Below are 16,536 nucleotides of genomic sequence, written 5' to 3' on the forward strand. Positions count from 1 at the left end.
CCGTTTCACGTCACGGAACAAAAGGGTTATTGTAAAATCTTTTTACGTTATCATCCCGAAGTCAAACGCGACGGATTAATATCAGGCGACATTGTAGCGCTCCGCATTCAGTGAGTCGAATGGCAAGTACGTACGCGCGGGGACTTTGGTCCGACAACAAAGTAAACATAATGCGTTTCCGATGTTATCGTTAAATGCCGGTGTCAAACGTGACGTTTCGTGAGTACAGGGTTAAATCACATTTGTAGTCCTTTGTGGCGCAACAGGGCAGCGTCGAGTTCCAGAGGACCGCTTTAATTATGCACGTTTTATACGTATATATTATTCATAATTAAAATGGTCCTTTGAAACTACATGTTGGCCCGGCTCAAAGTGTTTGCTCGAAAGGGTTACTACTGTGAGAAGACTCTTGGCAAATTAACCCCGTTTCGGATCTTACGATTAAATAGTTCTCAAACATTCGCTGTGTCTAAAAATAGGCGGTCCTTTCAGTCGCCGGCCGTACTTATCGCGTCGCTCATAACTGCGCTACTATTGTCTTTACGGCCGCTGCTGTAAAAGTTAATGCCCATCACACTTTTATGTGGAATTCTTTGAGAATTAACCGCTGACTTTATAACATAATCTTTGTTGTAAGTTTGTTTGTCACCGTTATCCGCGGTTTTGTGTTAGCAGCGACTTTTAGTACCACTTTATTGCAGAGCATACTTAGTAGCGTTCTGAGATTCATTCGTTCTAAAGGACCAAATGAATGATTCCGAAACAAATCAGGGATTTAATCTTCGGGCGTAACAGGTAGAGATTTGAAGTAAAACTCCGTGGAAAGCTCTTTAATGGAATACTCTTGTTTCACCCCGGGGGAGGCGAGACGAGAGCTCACGTAAATATCACTCGCAAACATTCCTGTAGGATGTCACAGGTGGAAGTGTTCTCCGAAGACAGCCAGTTGATCGTCTGTCACCGTACTCTGTTGTCTTGTAATAAAGAGCGTTGATAAATTGACAGAAATGGAAACAAATGATTACTGATTCCATACCAAACATTCTTCGAAGGTAGTTTTTTTACTCAAATACGCAGACTCTACAATTTGAATTACGAATAATTTTGAAAGGAAAATATTAAACCTTTTTAGAGTAGTCAGAAAAGTTATAGGAATTTGAACTTAATCTTTAGCTTGATAACTTTGAATTTGCTTTATACAGCACGTCTAGCTATCTGGTATGATCGTTAGCGGTTCAATTGCTGTCCGCAGTAGGTGCGGCGATCGATTGATCTGCGACGATGTATTTTTACCACAAGTCGATCTACAAGAATAATAAAACTAAGCTTGTGTTGAACAATCAATTGGATAAATTAAAATTCACATAATGATATGAAGAATTTTTATGAGGATGGGTTAGCTTTTTTAAAATAGTTTTAACAAGTATGAACGTAGGTGTGATTTTTCAAAATGACATTCACATGGAAAAAAATCGAGGAGCAATTGTAACATCTTTGAAAGTCGTAACGGTGCCAAAAAACAGGGGGCATCTCTCGAGATTTCGGATCCCACGACCCGCGGGCCTTGGCCTGTACAGCCTCGCTCTACAACTATAGTTACCGAAATATTCGCAAATGAAGGATAACCGGGCGCTGTTAACCAGATAACTGCCCATAAATGTAACGCGTCGGCCGCGGCGACGCTGATCCGCTTTAATTAATAACCGGGTAGCGCCGGGAACACGGGTATCGTGTGACGTAGTCATGCTATAACCTACAACATGAACATTTATGATCAAAATTTTAATACCAATATTGCTAACTAAAATAAAAAGTTTTTATCGAAGGAAACGAAAGCCAGTCTCAATTTGTGGTAAAAAACTGTAATGTAAATAATCTTAATTAAAATCGATTTCTGCAAAACTCTTTCTTATCTAATTTGGATAAAACTTAAAGAAAAGTTCAAAATGTGGAGCCACAGGGCTTGTAAGTTTAAAAACTTTTATATTTGAATATCTTGCGAATAAGAAACAATTAAAAATAAACTTTTTTAAATAACCTTTATGGCTTGATTACCTTCTTTTGTATCAAAGTTATTGTGAAAACAAAGTCAACCGACCATAACCAAAATAGGGTTGAGTCTTTAAAGTAGTCGTCACCATCATACTCGAGATACTATTTAAATATTGCATTGTCACGTAGTAGGTCGAATTAAACTTGCAAGACTTATTACAGACAGAGGGTCAGGTGACACTAAAAAGTCTTAAAAAAATAAAATTGAGAACTTATGCTCACCGAAAAAACCTGCCCTTAACTCAAAGCAGTCAAAGTAAAGAACAAAAAGCACACGTCAGAAACGTTCTATTCGAATAACATTCGCATTTCAAATTAAAACACACGTTCACGTCGACATACAAAAATTGCAAAAGTCAGGAGTTCATCTCTTACAAAACAAACAAAAATTAGTTTGCATTAAACCTTTTTGTAGAGCCCACAATGGCCGCTGTAAAAAAAAAACGAGCTAGGCGCAGTGAACAACGGACAGCGTCACTAGTTAAGCCTAGATGTGGAAAAGAGACGGCACTCTACATGTAGTGTTTTTTTTCGCTTCCACAACTCTTGTAGACTGACTTTTAAGATAAATTAATAAAATAAATAATTGCGGACAACACTACATACATTGTTGTGAACTCAAAGTAAGTTGCTAAAAAAATTGTTATGGAATTCAGGTACAACGAAGGTACCACAAACACCCAGACCCGAGACAATGTAGAAATGTGATTTTTTACAATGACCAGACCGGAGATCGAACCCAGGACCTCAGCTAGCGACACCTTGAAACCGGTCTAAGTTAATAGATATTGAAAAATCTAAAAATCATTTTTTTAAATTTCACTCAATTCAAATTTTATCAAAATCGGTAGAGCCCTTTTTAAATTGCATTGCCATCGGATTTGAAGCTACCTTGAAAATTCCAGCCTGTTAGCTTAGGTAACGTGTATAAAAACGTTTGAAAAGGCCGGACCGAGAAGTAGTCTTTTAAAAAAAAAATCTTTTTGATTTACTTAAAGATAATACTATGATAAATGATCTTATGACATTTTGCCTGCCAGTACGAAAATATTTAAAAAAAATGCTTCTCAAAACTTATCTGAGCCTTGGGTGGCTGATTAAACAGAATATGTAGCTTATAGCATTAAGAGTCGAGGGCTTTTTTCAGTCAACATTTTACCACCGCCTAGCTTAATTTTGGACTGCCTAAAGCCTCTTTCCCTGTGTTTTCTCGTTAGCATTAAATATAATCCTATCCGTCATTCTTGTTCTCTGTTTTAGAGAATACTTTTTAATTGCATTTGTTTGCTTGCTTTTCGAAAGATAACAAAAATATTTTTGTATCCTCACCAAATATTAAAGAATTGTAAACTTCATCGAAATCTGTCAAGACGTTTGGGTGTGAGAAGGTAACAAACATTTACACATACACACACATTTACTATTAGTTTGATCACCTCAGCTTGAATACAACCAGCATTGGAAAACCATTTCAATTCAGTTACCTGTAACCTGGTGCCTCTGTAGGTACACGTTGATCAAGTAGTAAGCTGTTAAGTACATCGAAATGAATAACATTTCCCGCCCAGCCTTCTCGGTATTGCAAAAGAGTTTTCCTTTTAATTCAGATTAAGGCGTCTTTCATCTAATCCGCGGTCTTTTTGAAAGCATTATTATATCGGTTCGGTCACGTTTCCGGGTATGCATCTGAGGTTTTACTCTCTTTTGGAGATTAGATGATTATTTATTAGATGAGCGGTGTTTGGAAAATGAGTTCCAGTCGGTTCGAGACACGAGTGGATTGAAAACACCTGTCAAGATAGAGACAGACTTGCGAAACTCAGAGCTTTTTGTATTAATAGGACTATGAAAAACAAATTTAATAATTATGATGTAATATTCCACAAGTTTCACAAACATAATACAGATAAATTAAACCATAGACACGGAACGAAAATGATCGTGCTTATCACACAAAAAGATTGAATTATATTTATATAGCAAGTCGGAATCACTAAGCACTAGACTTACAGGGACTGGTTCTTTGCAACGTAGAGTTATAATAATGTATATTTTTAAGGGATGCAAACTTCTACCTTTGTCTTTTGCCTTTCTTCAAAATCCATGCACCTTTGCATTTTCCTCAATTTTCCTCTCCATCGATCCATCCACATGTAAACTCCTTTCTAATTCTTTAAAATCCATTCATAAGTTGATTACCCGCATATGTCCAAGAACGGGGGATAGTTTTCAAGAATCGTACATCCTAGGAGTTTGCTCCTACAACATTTAGTTTTGATCAAACTGAGCTCAAAATCAACTTTTGACAAATTTAGTTTTGAAGGAGTACCAATCAGGATACCGAAGTTACCAGAAGAGGAACGTTCAAGACTTTATTCAAATTCGTTTACCAAACGATTCAAACTTTGAAGAAATAAAAGTTGCTATGTATGTGTAAGAAACGCAATGGTAATTCTATTCTTTCTAAAGCTAGGTAAGAGAACAGAACTTGAAATTTTTTACAATAGCCGAGTCAAGATTAAAAAAAAATCATGAATTAATAAAAATTGAGCCCTAAACAACTCTGCAAATCTGTATGTACGCACGTACGGTATGGATGTTAAATCCCCTTTCACGCAAAAACCCACAGAACATAATATATTTAAACGAATCTTGGTATACAGATAGTTTATAACCAGGACTAATACATAGCATAGATTTTATCCAAAGCAACAGCTAGTTTAGCTATAAATTTAGTAATTGTGTGTCACTTTCGATGCTTATAAATACGCTCGCAAACTAGCAAGCAAAGGTTAGTAGGAAATAATAGTACCTATAATTTATTTGTAACTCAAAGTTGGTGTTGTCGAGTGTTTATTATAATTGAATATTTGATAACTGCTAATGACTTTTATGGGTGATGTGGACACTCGATGTAAAATTCACGATTGTTTGCAAACTACATTAGTTTTATTCATGTTCGTTATAAACTGTTACATTTATTAGTGTTTCGAAAGCCTATTTAATACTCCCTTTCTTTAATAATGAATTTGATTTTTAAATAGTACCTTATTATAGAGATTTAGATTCAAAGTTTTATTGGTAGTCATGATAGAATGAGTATTATGTAACCGGCGAGTTAACTTGTATTCTCTACTATAAGTTTCTCGAATGCCAAAAATATTTATATTTTATTTGTATATAATATTATAGTATTAGTGAAATAGGAATCGCCGTATGGAGATTGTCCGTCGGGTAATAGTGACAAAAGTTAAGTGTAGTCAGCGCATAGTCGTGGTGGGAGTAGGAGACAGTTGCAAGAAGATTTCAATATACACAATCTGGACTGGTTACATATCGTTGAGGATAGAGAATCGTGGAAGAATTTGAGGGAGACCTATTCTCAGTAGGGAGGCATTGAATGTTAGATAAAAAAGACAGAACAAGTCAAAATGTAGAGCACCGTTTCTCCTCCACAAAAGTAAAAGCGGTACCTTATCAGGGCAGTGTTTCATAGTGCTAGTATATAACTCACTCCTGAATTATTCTCTTACAATGGCCAGAAAACCAAGGTCATCGCTCTCCCAACATTATCACAAAAGACCTGTCTAAGGAAGATCACTTTGAACTCTTGTTTTAATTTGTTGATCTCGCAAAATATGCTAATTCTTATTTATGTTCAAGAAGAAATTGTTTGAACGTAAAATTCGGCTGTTTGTGGGGGGGCGGAGGGGGGGGGGGTAGACATATGTGTTCCGTTCCCCCATTGTAATAATATTCCGAGTGTTTGCTTACGGGAACTGTATAATTAGGTTACATTGTGAGGTAATCGTTCCGGGGATCAAAACGAACGAAAAATTACGATTTTCACTAATTGTGTAAATGTGTGTGTGTTTATTACTTCGTCGCGTTCGCTCGGTCAAGACGAAATGGAATTTGGTTTTGTGATAAATTAAAACAAAAAATCAGTCAGTTTACTAACGATAGATAGATGATAGATAGATAGATTGATGGAATGGTTGCATTTTTACATTGGGAAAATTGACAACGGAATGTCTCAGCCAGGAGGTCTAGCCAGATCCATCGAATTATAAGACGTTGGTGCGTCAAACAATATTTATATTCTCGGGCGATACCAGTTAAATTGTGACCCATCCCACCAAGCAACGCAGTAAAGTTTTCAAATAAATAGCAAAACTGAAAATCTCCGCAAAGATTCATTGCCCTTCAATTTGTCCCGGCTGTTATTCATATATCTTTAACAATCGTTGCAGGCATTCAGAACAAGAACCAGTCTAAGTGGTATTTTTGTTGAAAGGTAACTGGGTTGAGGAGGTCAGATAGGCAATCACACCTTGTATACTGGTACTTAGCTGAATCCAAGAGACTGAAGCTGTACATAGTTGGGCAAAGGCTAGGATGATGATGATGATTAAGAGTTAAATTCTTATGTAGTACAGAGTCTTGGCAACAGCAAAGGTAATTACTCCAGTTGATATTTCATTAAACCTCGGCTCCCGAACCCGTGGTCCTTTGATCCGACGAAACAAACGTAATCAAATTTACGATATTTCAATTTACGATTCGTTCGAAGTCCAAAAGCGATTTTCAAGTAACAACGCGTCTTTCGTAGATTAATAGTCAATCTAGAACATTGATGCAAGAAATATTGGTTGCGTAACGCAAAGGAAATTACAGTTGCTGAGTCAATAAGTTGTGACGCTAAAACGTTTTGTGTTATACCAGCTTATTACGGTTTTTGGGAAAAAGGCAAAAGTAATTTTCATATAATATCCTACTAATATTATAAACGCGAAAAGTTTTTATGTTTGTTCTTCTTTCTCGTTAAAACTACTGAACGGATTTAGACGGAACTTGGTACACAGGTAGTTTATAACCAGGATTTAAAAAAAAAGAAAAATGTGAAGTCTTTGTTTTAACGCATCGGGATACTTAATTAATAAGGATTTGCAAGATACTTATAAAATCAAAGCAACGCTGAAAAGGTTTCACAATTCAACCGAATCACACCAAAGGCAATCCACCACTGATAACCATCTAAATGAGCTTTATTGAATTGGTTCCGATAGCATTCGTTTTCAGGGGTTCCATGCACAGAAATTTAATACGAAAACCTTTAAAAGAGTGTCCTCTGTCCGTCCATCTAATAACGTCATAGCTAGACAATTGGAACTTTCACAGATGATGTATTCTTTGTGACTCTATAACATCAAATACGAAAAATTAAGAAATAATTTTTACCTTACAAACTTCTTGGTGGCTGACTAATTTGAGGTTACACAAAATATTTTTTTTTATACCGAATCGACTCTTATTTAAACCAGTTTTGTATTTATCTACCTTTCACAGATGATCGTATGTCACTGCTGTTTATAAAGGGTTAACGTATCATTGGCTACCTTTATCAAGTCGCCGAGTTTTATTGGATCCCGGATTCAGGAGATCACGTTAACATTCGTATTTACACGGTACGGATTTATTATATATTCATAAAATGTTACTTTTAGGATGGCAATTGTAGGCTTGGAGACTGGCAAAATGACTTTTGAATGAGTGAATAAACATATTCTTTACTAGCTGTTGCCCGCGACTCCGTCCCCGTGGGTAGAAGATATAAGTTATGATTTATACCTGCCCTGTATTTTTCACATTTTCCATTGTATCTTAGCTCTTTTTAGTTGCAGCGTGATGGTTTATAGCCTAAAGCCTTCCTCGATTAATGGTCTATTCAACAGAAAAAATATTTTTGTGTTGAATAGACCATTAATCGAATTTGGACCAGTAGTTCCTGAGATTAGCGCGTTCAAACAAACAAACAAACTCTTCAGCTTTATATATTAGTATAGATTCTACACTTTAGAATTAAATCAGTGAAATTAATAGCATAGAGTGTTAGGGTACAATGGCAGTCCTATCGCTTATTGTGATGTCTTCCAGACTAGCTTTGCATGGACAGGAGAGACAGAAATATATTATAGAGGCAGGCGTTTGGTGTACTTTTTACTGAATACATTATACAGAAGATTTTTAATACATACCAGTGAAATTGAGTGAGAGGAAATGTACCTTTACGAATTTTAAAGAATGGCAGACATAAAATTGTTTCTCGTATAAATCTTTGAAGTGAAGATAGAATGTTCTTTTTTGAAATGTCCTGAAGTCCTGAAGAAACGAGTGACGAAAAATCAAAGAGGACATATGTAGCTCTCGTTTGTATTGGACACTATAAAAAAATAGACTGTGACTACCCTTTGACACTGTAACGTCGGATGGTTTCCAAAAAAATATCGCCACTCACTTTATCGGAGCGAAAAGCTGACCGTATCGAATGGTTTTAGACTAAAACTTTATGGTGAATGGAACTTTTTGGTGAACATTTTATATCGAATTGATTGGCCTGTCCGCTGCGCCTAAAATTCAGGCTTTTATCGGCGATCCAACGTTACATGCTCTACATTTAAATAACAAAGCCCAGTCGTGTTTAAAATACCGCTTTATTAAAAAAAAAGTATTTAAAAAAATGAATAGTCTCTTGCATAAAATTATAACCTTTTAGGAGCAGGTTAGACTCTGAGAGCTCTGTACAAAAAAGTTAAAGAAAAATAAATCGGTTCAGAGGAAAGTAAATCAAAGTATGTGTTTTTTTTTTGACAAATTTATGACCGTGATAAGCGTTGCTTAATCTCGATCTTTATGTTTAGTATTTTTTTTATTACAGCGGTAACTGAAAGCAACATATCAGAAATTTTCAGCTGTCTAACCACCACGACTCATTATTTCCAGTCTGGTGACAAACGTGCAAACACCAGTGCCACATTAATAAAGTTCCGTTCCGTTTTCTACCCCTTGGGTACGAAAATCTGGAAATTATCATAACAAACAATATTGGCCATTAAAACAAAATTTTGTATTTAAAACTATTATTTTCTTTAGCAATATCGTTTACTTCATTACAAAAAAAATGTCATTTAAATCATGTGCGTTCTCTGTTCACTCATTGCGTATCGGGAGGTTTCAGCGAAGGACCGATATAATACGTCTACCCAGGTCGGGCGCGTTAGTTTGCCAGCGGCGTCTGCCCCGGACGGACGTTCCCTCTTCGCTAGCAATACTCTCTTACCGTGAGTATATGTTGTTCGAATTAACTACTCTATCTTCGGTACAAAAAAAATTAAGAAATTTAAATTTCCGCGTTTTTTGAGTTTCCAATTCAGAGGTATTTTTTTTCGTAAATTTTGCGACTTCGTTTCATATTTTCAGCCATTCGCAACTTTCGGACGATACAACCTCACTTGTCACGTTTCGTAAATAGCTTTGAACGGTAAATGAAATGAAAACCCACCGTGTGTTTTCATTTAATCTGAAACGCGGACTTTGTTGTCTTGTTATGTTTTAAATTGTTTTGCCGTCTTGAAGGGCATCAGCCATGGGATAAGACAGAGCGGGATGTATGGGGAAAAATTAATGAATAACTACGTTTTAATAAATTTATTTTTGAGGAATATAATAAGCATTCAAAGAAATATACAAAAGGTGTTTTCATAACAATTCACAACCGCATTCGCTTAAATAATTTAAATTACGTCGTACAATTATAAGAGACATGTTTTTCTCAAACGTTAATTGTAACATTAATATTTATTACGGGATACAATTGTCACAAAAACGGTTTCGTGCCTCACTCTCAGGTATCGCCCTGAGGGACGGACGCTTAGCGGATTAAACACATTTCCTTATGTATTTGGATGCGAGACAGAGCTATACAAAACGCATATTGCCATCTCGCTTTCACTTCAATAATAGTTTTAATTCTGATTTCACAAATGCCCCCGATTAATATGTGTGTTCTCTTGTTTCAGATTGGTGTCTAGTGTCTCGTAGTTTAGCAGTAGTAGTTTTATCTCTCTCAGTGTCTATTTATCGGTGTTTAGTGTTATAATGTTAGGTAGATGTCTCAGTAGTATAGTGAGTATGTAGTGAGTGTCGCGTCTGCGATGGCCTCCCTGACATTCGGTGACTGTTTCCGGATGATGTGAGGGTGCTGCTGACGCGGCGGTACTTCGTGCTAGTGCTTAGGCTATGCGACAGGGACGCAGTATGTCGAGTGGCGGGTAGTGAGAGAGTGCCTCAAGATGTCGTTGCCCATGAAACGGTCGTTCAGCTCGGAGGGTGGTGCCACCTCCAAGCGCGACTGGAAGATGCGGCTCAGCCTCAGGAGCCGCAGTGGGCATAGCGTCGTAAGTATACCATCTTTCTTATTTTTTTTTTGCAGTTTTGTGGAAGATTGTCTGTCCCAGCGAAACGTTGTTTTGCCATACAAAGAAGTTCTAGGGTTAATAAAAAGGAAAATTGGGTTCAAATTTTCAGACCTGCCGAATATGTACAAAAAATTCATGAGAATCGGTAGAGTCCTTTTGGATCCAATTTCTTACACCGTGACACGAGAATTTTGTAGATTAAAAGATTATGTCACACAAACCAAGACACCCGGACTCAGGTCAAGCTTTTGTGGATGTCACAAATGATCTTATTTACTCACTGCACGTATAGTCATCTACATTTTCAAACTTTAAAAACATGAAAATTTCTCATCTAGTCAATTTAAAGATGAGTCTAAAATGGAAAAAAGTTTAAGCGTTGTAAATTCAACACCTCATTAAGTTTGAAAAACCAACCGTGCAAAAAAAACTTATTTAGAAAAATCTCTGACTTTTGTAACTAATTGCCTTCAATATAATCCAAATTTTACGTTAACCATAAAAAGTTTAGACTAATAGAAAATGAAAAGAAAATTTTCAAGTAAGCTACAAAAAAAGAAACTTGAATTAGACTCAAGTGCACTCATTTCGAGGGCTGAAAAAAACTATTCCACTTAGCGAGAGTACTTTAACGCGAAATAATAATTTGAAAGTGCAATTTGAAACACTTGAGAAGTTTTGATGGCTCCATTATTTTGGAAAACTCCAGACTTTACACGATTCGTAAAGTCTGGATTATGTCCAAATAATTCACAAGTTTAAAACTATTTTGCTCAAGTTTCTTCTCAATTCTAGACTGTTGAAACTTGATGAATAAATTGTTTAGAATCGTAACTTAATATAAATATTTAATTTGACAAATCCCGAATAAGTTAACACTAACTTAGTATTTTGTCATCAACGGTCATCATCGGCAAAAATACGAAGGGTATCTAGTTTAATTTTGGGCCTGAAAACGCTCTGTAAATGAAAATGATAAAATCACAGTTGAAACATATTTGAAGTCTTCTACTATTCCTATGAGGGCTCTTCCTTACCTAGCCATGTTCCTAGCTAGTTAGGATCATTTGATTACTCGTCGGATCGTAATGGCGCGGCATCAGCCGGCGTACGGCTTCCGCGACCGCAGATATCAATGCACATAACTGCTGGTCTAGTGGTTGGAAACTCTGTATGCTATACCGGAGATCGTGGGTTCGATTCCCAACTAGGACAAATGTTTATGTGATGCGCACGAATGTGTAATTTATACTTGGAGTGTTTTTCCCAAGTAAGCCACTTATGGTCGAAGCCAAAGAACAAAAACTGCTGTATTTTTCGTTAAAATGAAATACAAGCATTATCTTCAAAATCCCGCATTAATATCTTTTGATTTGCAAAACGATGTTGCGGCTACATAGATCTCGGTAATCTGCATTGCGTTCCCGCGGTGTCATGTACAACGGAAGGATGAAGCACTCGCTGAGAAAGTCCAGAAGAATTTTCCCGAGAAAAAGAAGCTCTTAAGATCCGAAAATATTATTCTAACCACTCATACTCATCATCGGCCTAGCCTTTTCCCAACTATGTTGGGGTCGGCTACCAGTCTAACCGATTTCAGCTAAGTACCAATGTTTTACAAGGAGCGAGTGCCTATCTGACCTCATCAACCCAGTTACCTGGGCAACATGATACTCCTTGGTTAGACTGGTTGTCAGACTTTTCAAGCTTCTGACTGTCCTGACCTGTAACGACTGTCAAAGGTGTAGGAATAACAGCCGTGACCCACAATTTAACGTGCGTTCCGAAAATATTCTTCTATACACACATACTAGTCTCTCAAATTTCCCTTTCAACACTAAATTCTCAGCCACTATCATTATCTCGCGCTACGCTAATTCGACACCACAAGAGCTACGTTCACATTACGACGTACATTAACGTGAATTAGTAATCACGGTCTTATTTAATACGGGACCGTCCTGGTCACGTAAGCACCTTGCTAAGTTCAGAGAAAGCTGCAAATTAAAGTACCTCATCAAGGATCAAATTAACACATACGTATGTTTAATAATAGCATTATCCACTGAGCAAGGAGTTCATTAATGAAACAACGCCATCTAGTCTCAAACTAACGAGAGCTCTGATAAATCCTACTACTATTATAAAGGCGAAAGTTTGTAAGTATGGATGTTTGTTACTCTTTCACGTAAAAACTACTGAATGGATTTGAATGAAACTTTACCACAATATAGCTTATACATCAGAATAATACTTAGGCTACAATTTTTGAGGTTTCTAATGTGAGGTCGTAAAAAAACACATTTTTTGCGCTTACATTGAAAACGCTGACTGAATCCTACGAGATAGATAGAAGTCAGGTATAAATTATAACTTATATTTTCTAACCACGCGGACGAAGTCGCGGGCAACAGCTAGTTTACTAATATATTTCTAAATAGATTTATAATATATATAAATTACACTCAAACACAGAAAAAATCACAAAAATAAGTGTCGTGGGTGGGGATCGAACCCACAACCTAAGGAATAGCAGTCTAGGTCACTAGCCACCAGACCAAGCTGCTTCATCATCAGACGGATAAACAGCGTAAAATTTTTACCTCTTGAGGACGAAGGCATACCTTCATTTATTCTTTCTTCCAGTCAAAACTGATGAATTCATACAAACTCATTTCACAAACGAAACGCTCGCAGTCAATTTACATCGATCAGAATCAGCAAAGCAATCGGCGTCGAAACAAAACAACACGCTGCCCATAACAGACGCAACTCAACGAGAAATACCCGTAATCAAGCGGAAATAGAATTTAATCACCGCGATCCCCCTCCGAACCGCGCCTTATCAACAAGCCATCGCTATTTCGGTTATTTGGAGCTTTCGCTTCCTACAAATTATCTAGAATTCGTATGCTCCAAAATTTTCATTCACAATTTTTGTATTTTGAGTCTAATTTGTGCGTGAGCAGCAATGAGGTTACAATTTGAACGGATATCTGTTTCATGAGGCTGGTGAATGTTACATAATAATATTTTAAATGTAAAAAATGAAATTCAAAGTCGTTTTCTTAGAATTCGGAATGAGATCGTTATTGTTAATCATCTGATCGTACCTTATTATAATAAAAACAGCGGTAAAATTACAAAATATGCTAAACAAATCAAATCTTTTAGATATCAGAGATCGTATTGGTTATCACAATAAATATTACCTGCAGTGCTTAATAGATTTTTTTAAATGTTATTAGTTTATGTAACAGATATAGAAAACTATATTATTAAATTCCCAACATGAAACATAAAAGACTCACCTGAGTCCACAGACAAACTGTTTAGAACAGTTTTGTGGACCTGTATATTACACTAAGGTTAAGAATTATTCTGTAATAATAACAAATAAAAAAGAACCACAAGCGGGCAAAGTCGGGATAAAAACTATCCTATGTTATTCCAGTAGGGTATCTTTGTGCCTGCACGAGATTCAAAAGCGCAGTCTCGTGTCTAGAAATACTTCACCGAACCGTATTGCCAATTAGGTAGATATACCCGAAAAAAAATCTTTCGTCGAATTTCAGCGTCGATATCCATCAGTATCAAAGTCTATTTTTGAAGCCTAGCCTTTACGCCAATCAAGTCGTTAACTCTAAATATACCTGGCGGCTAGACAGATTTAGAACTTTGCTGGAAAACTGAAAATTTTCTGCCTAAGTTCAGCGTTAAATACCAAAGTTTTGCCTTAAGGTCTAGTTGAAAAGTAAATTTGTTAATTCTTAGTCCCAATCGAAATTTATTCTTGTAATATAATTAAGACAACTCTTTGAAACAGTTTGACGGTTAAAAATACTGTTCATTTATTTAACAACAGAATCTTTACGCTAACGGCTTCGTGCGCGGCGTGTTGCGGGTTTGATCCCGGCGTAGGATAAGCGTTTGTATGATCTACGAGTGCTTGTTCTGAGTCCGAGTGTCGTGTGCATGTGACTTTAATGGTTAAAAATATCTCACGATCAAATTCCTTAGTTTTTTAAACTTAAATAATGTGCTGACCTTTTTTTGAACCGTAACAAACTCATAAAAGTTTTCGGAGAACAACAGAGCCCATTTATCATACTGCCTTTATCATCGTCAAATGAAAAATAGAAGCAGTGTACCAGAGTCTTGACAGAGTTTTTAAATGCATAGTTCAAAATAATCACGGAATACCGTGAAATGAAACTCAAAGTACCTGTACCAACATTGCATACTTTATTAAATAAAACCTCGACGGAATCTCTTCTGACGATATTATTGTAATAAAATTGAAAATTACATTCCTCCTTACTGCACCACGATCTTACAATAAGTTCTTTTTGTTATTTTTATATCGTGGCACTTTAAAATGCAATAAAACGAGAATATTCCTTTGTGGCAACACAATAACTTTGTGTGGCAGGTAGCGATATTACAAATCGGTGGCGACCACAAAGACGTCCTTTGAGCGATCTCTGAAACTATCACTTTATATTGAATAAGGAATTACGAAACTCAGATAAGAATAAAACGACGTTTATATTTTGTCCTCTTGTCTTTTATATTATCCTGTTTTCTCTTGTCTTTGTCTTTTAAAAAAGTGTCAATGATGCCAATAATGACTGGCCTGTTGGTTTAGTGGTTAGATACCCTGATTGCTTTACCGGATTATTCGATTCCCACCCAGGACAAATTTCTGTGATGAGCATGATCATTTGTTCTGTGTCTAGGTGTAATCTATCTATGTATTTAGACATATATAAGGATAGTTATCATTTGTCTAGTAACCGTGATACAAGTTTTACTAAATTGTAGACCAGACAGCGTTGTGTGTGAAAGTTGTGGAAACTTATTAATATGATTTGATAACTGATAAATTCTACTCAATCTTCACAGCCAAAAAGGAAACAAAGATAGAAACACAAATACAATGAAACATGACATTTGTTTATTGCTTTCAAATAGCCCTCATGAAACATATTATCGTCATGGAACGTTTCACAAATCGTTTCAGTATCAATATTTAATTAAACAGGTATATCACTCCTCTGCTCCAGTTCCGAGGGCCCTGTGTGTCGACCGTTTCAAACAATAACGAAATATTATAGCAAACCTCTTTTATTCCGACGCTTGTTCACTGAACGAATGATTTAATTATTTATTTTTCGAACGACACTTCCCCTTTTAACTTTGTCGCACAAAAGCGCACAGCTCCTCAATACCCATTCGATCGGACCTTTTAATATTTCCTAAATGAAAAATAATTGAAACGTAAGTAACTTTCAAACGGTTCCTGCCGCCCCTCGCGCAAAAAAAATAATGACCTTTGCATTTAATTTCAATTTGAATTATTCATTGTTTATTCTGCAGCAGTTTTTCCATTGAAATTCATGTTTTTGCGATTGTTTTTTAAATTAATTTTATTCATTTTATCAACTGTATCTTTTTTTGCTTATAAATTATTAATTTAAGGCAAGACGGGTGACGTTTGTTTACGAATTGTCGGAGCCGCTTCAATATTTCATGGAGATGTTGAATTTTAAAAGTTGCTGTTGATCGGTTAACTTGGATAAGGCTGTGTGCTCATTACTGTTAAACAAGGACGTGTGTATTAAGAGCCAGTAAATAAACATTCTTATTGGAAAGATGGGTTAACCTATCGGGATAAAAACAAGCGAGAAATGTCTGTTAGGGATGGTTTGAGTCATAATTTTTAATAAATTCGGGTACTAATCACACAAATCAAAGTGTCGTCACATTTAAAATATTCTAATTCGATGTGACATTTAATTGGCATCAAAGGTTGAAAAGAGAGATAAAGCTGTTCGCCGTCTAGTGCGTCCTCACTCTGTTACAACTACGATAACATTTCTCTAGCATGCGTATACCTTTTTTTCTGATGGGATACCATCAAATGACTCGTTTTGTCAGACTCTTACAGACTAAAACCCACCCATGTTGCTTCCTTTACCGTTGGTCTACCGGTGCCTCGGACAGTCCCACTAGAGTCTGTGTGTTTGGGAACCGCGTCCTAATCGGATACCTACATACATATGCCCCGGCGCTGCTTGTTTATGCACCCTTGCAACATTGACTTGCAGAGCGATTGTCGCGGGTCAAGGGTAACACCAAGGTCCTTCTTACTTATTCACATGATAATCAGGACTGACATACGAATGTTATTTTTAGGAGGAATCGATTCTTGTGTAAATCATGT

The 16,536-nt window shown here is 36.4% G+C and overlaps 1 protein-coding gene across 5 annotated transcripts in view; it reads left to right on the top strand.

Annotated features, from left to right (window-relative positions):
- LOC113503699 overlaps window positions 1-16,536 on the top strand; it is a 121,908-nt gene that overhangs the window by 53,755 nt on the left and 51,617 nt on the right. For all 5 annotated transcript variants that reach the window (XM_026885762.1, XM_026885763.1, XM_026885764.1 and 2 more), the window contains one exon: window positions 9,912-10,289. In XM_026885762.1, the coding sequence (XP_026741563.1) occupies window positions 10,185-10,289 (105 nt within the window). In that variant the 5' untranslated portion in view covers window positions 9,912-10,184. The remainder of the gene's footprint in view (window positions 1-9,911; window positions 10,290-16,536) is intronic.

This window comes from Trichoplusia ni, chromosome 20 (assembly GCF_003590095.1).
Source record: "Trichoplusia ni isolate ovarian cell line Hi5 chromosome 20, tn1, whole genome shotgun sequence".
Classification (NCBI taxonomy): Eukaryota; Metazoa; Arthropoda; class Insecta; order Lepidoptera; family Noctuidae; genus Trichoplusia; species Trichoplusia ni.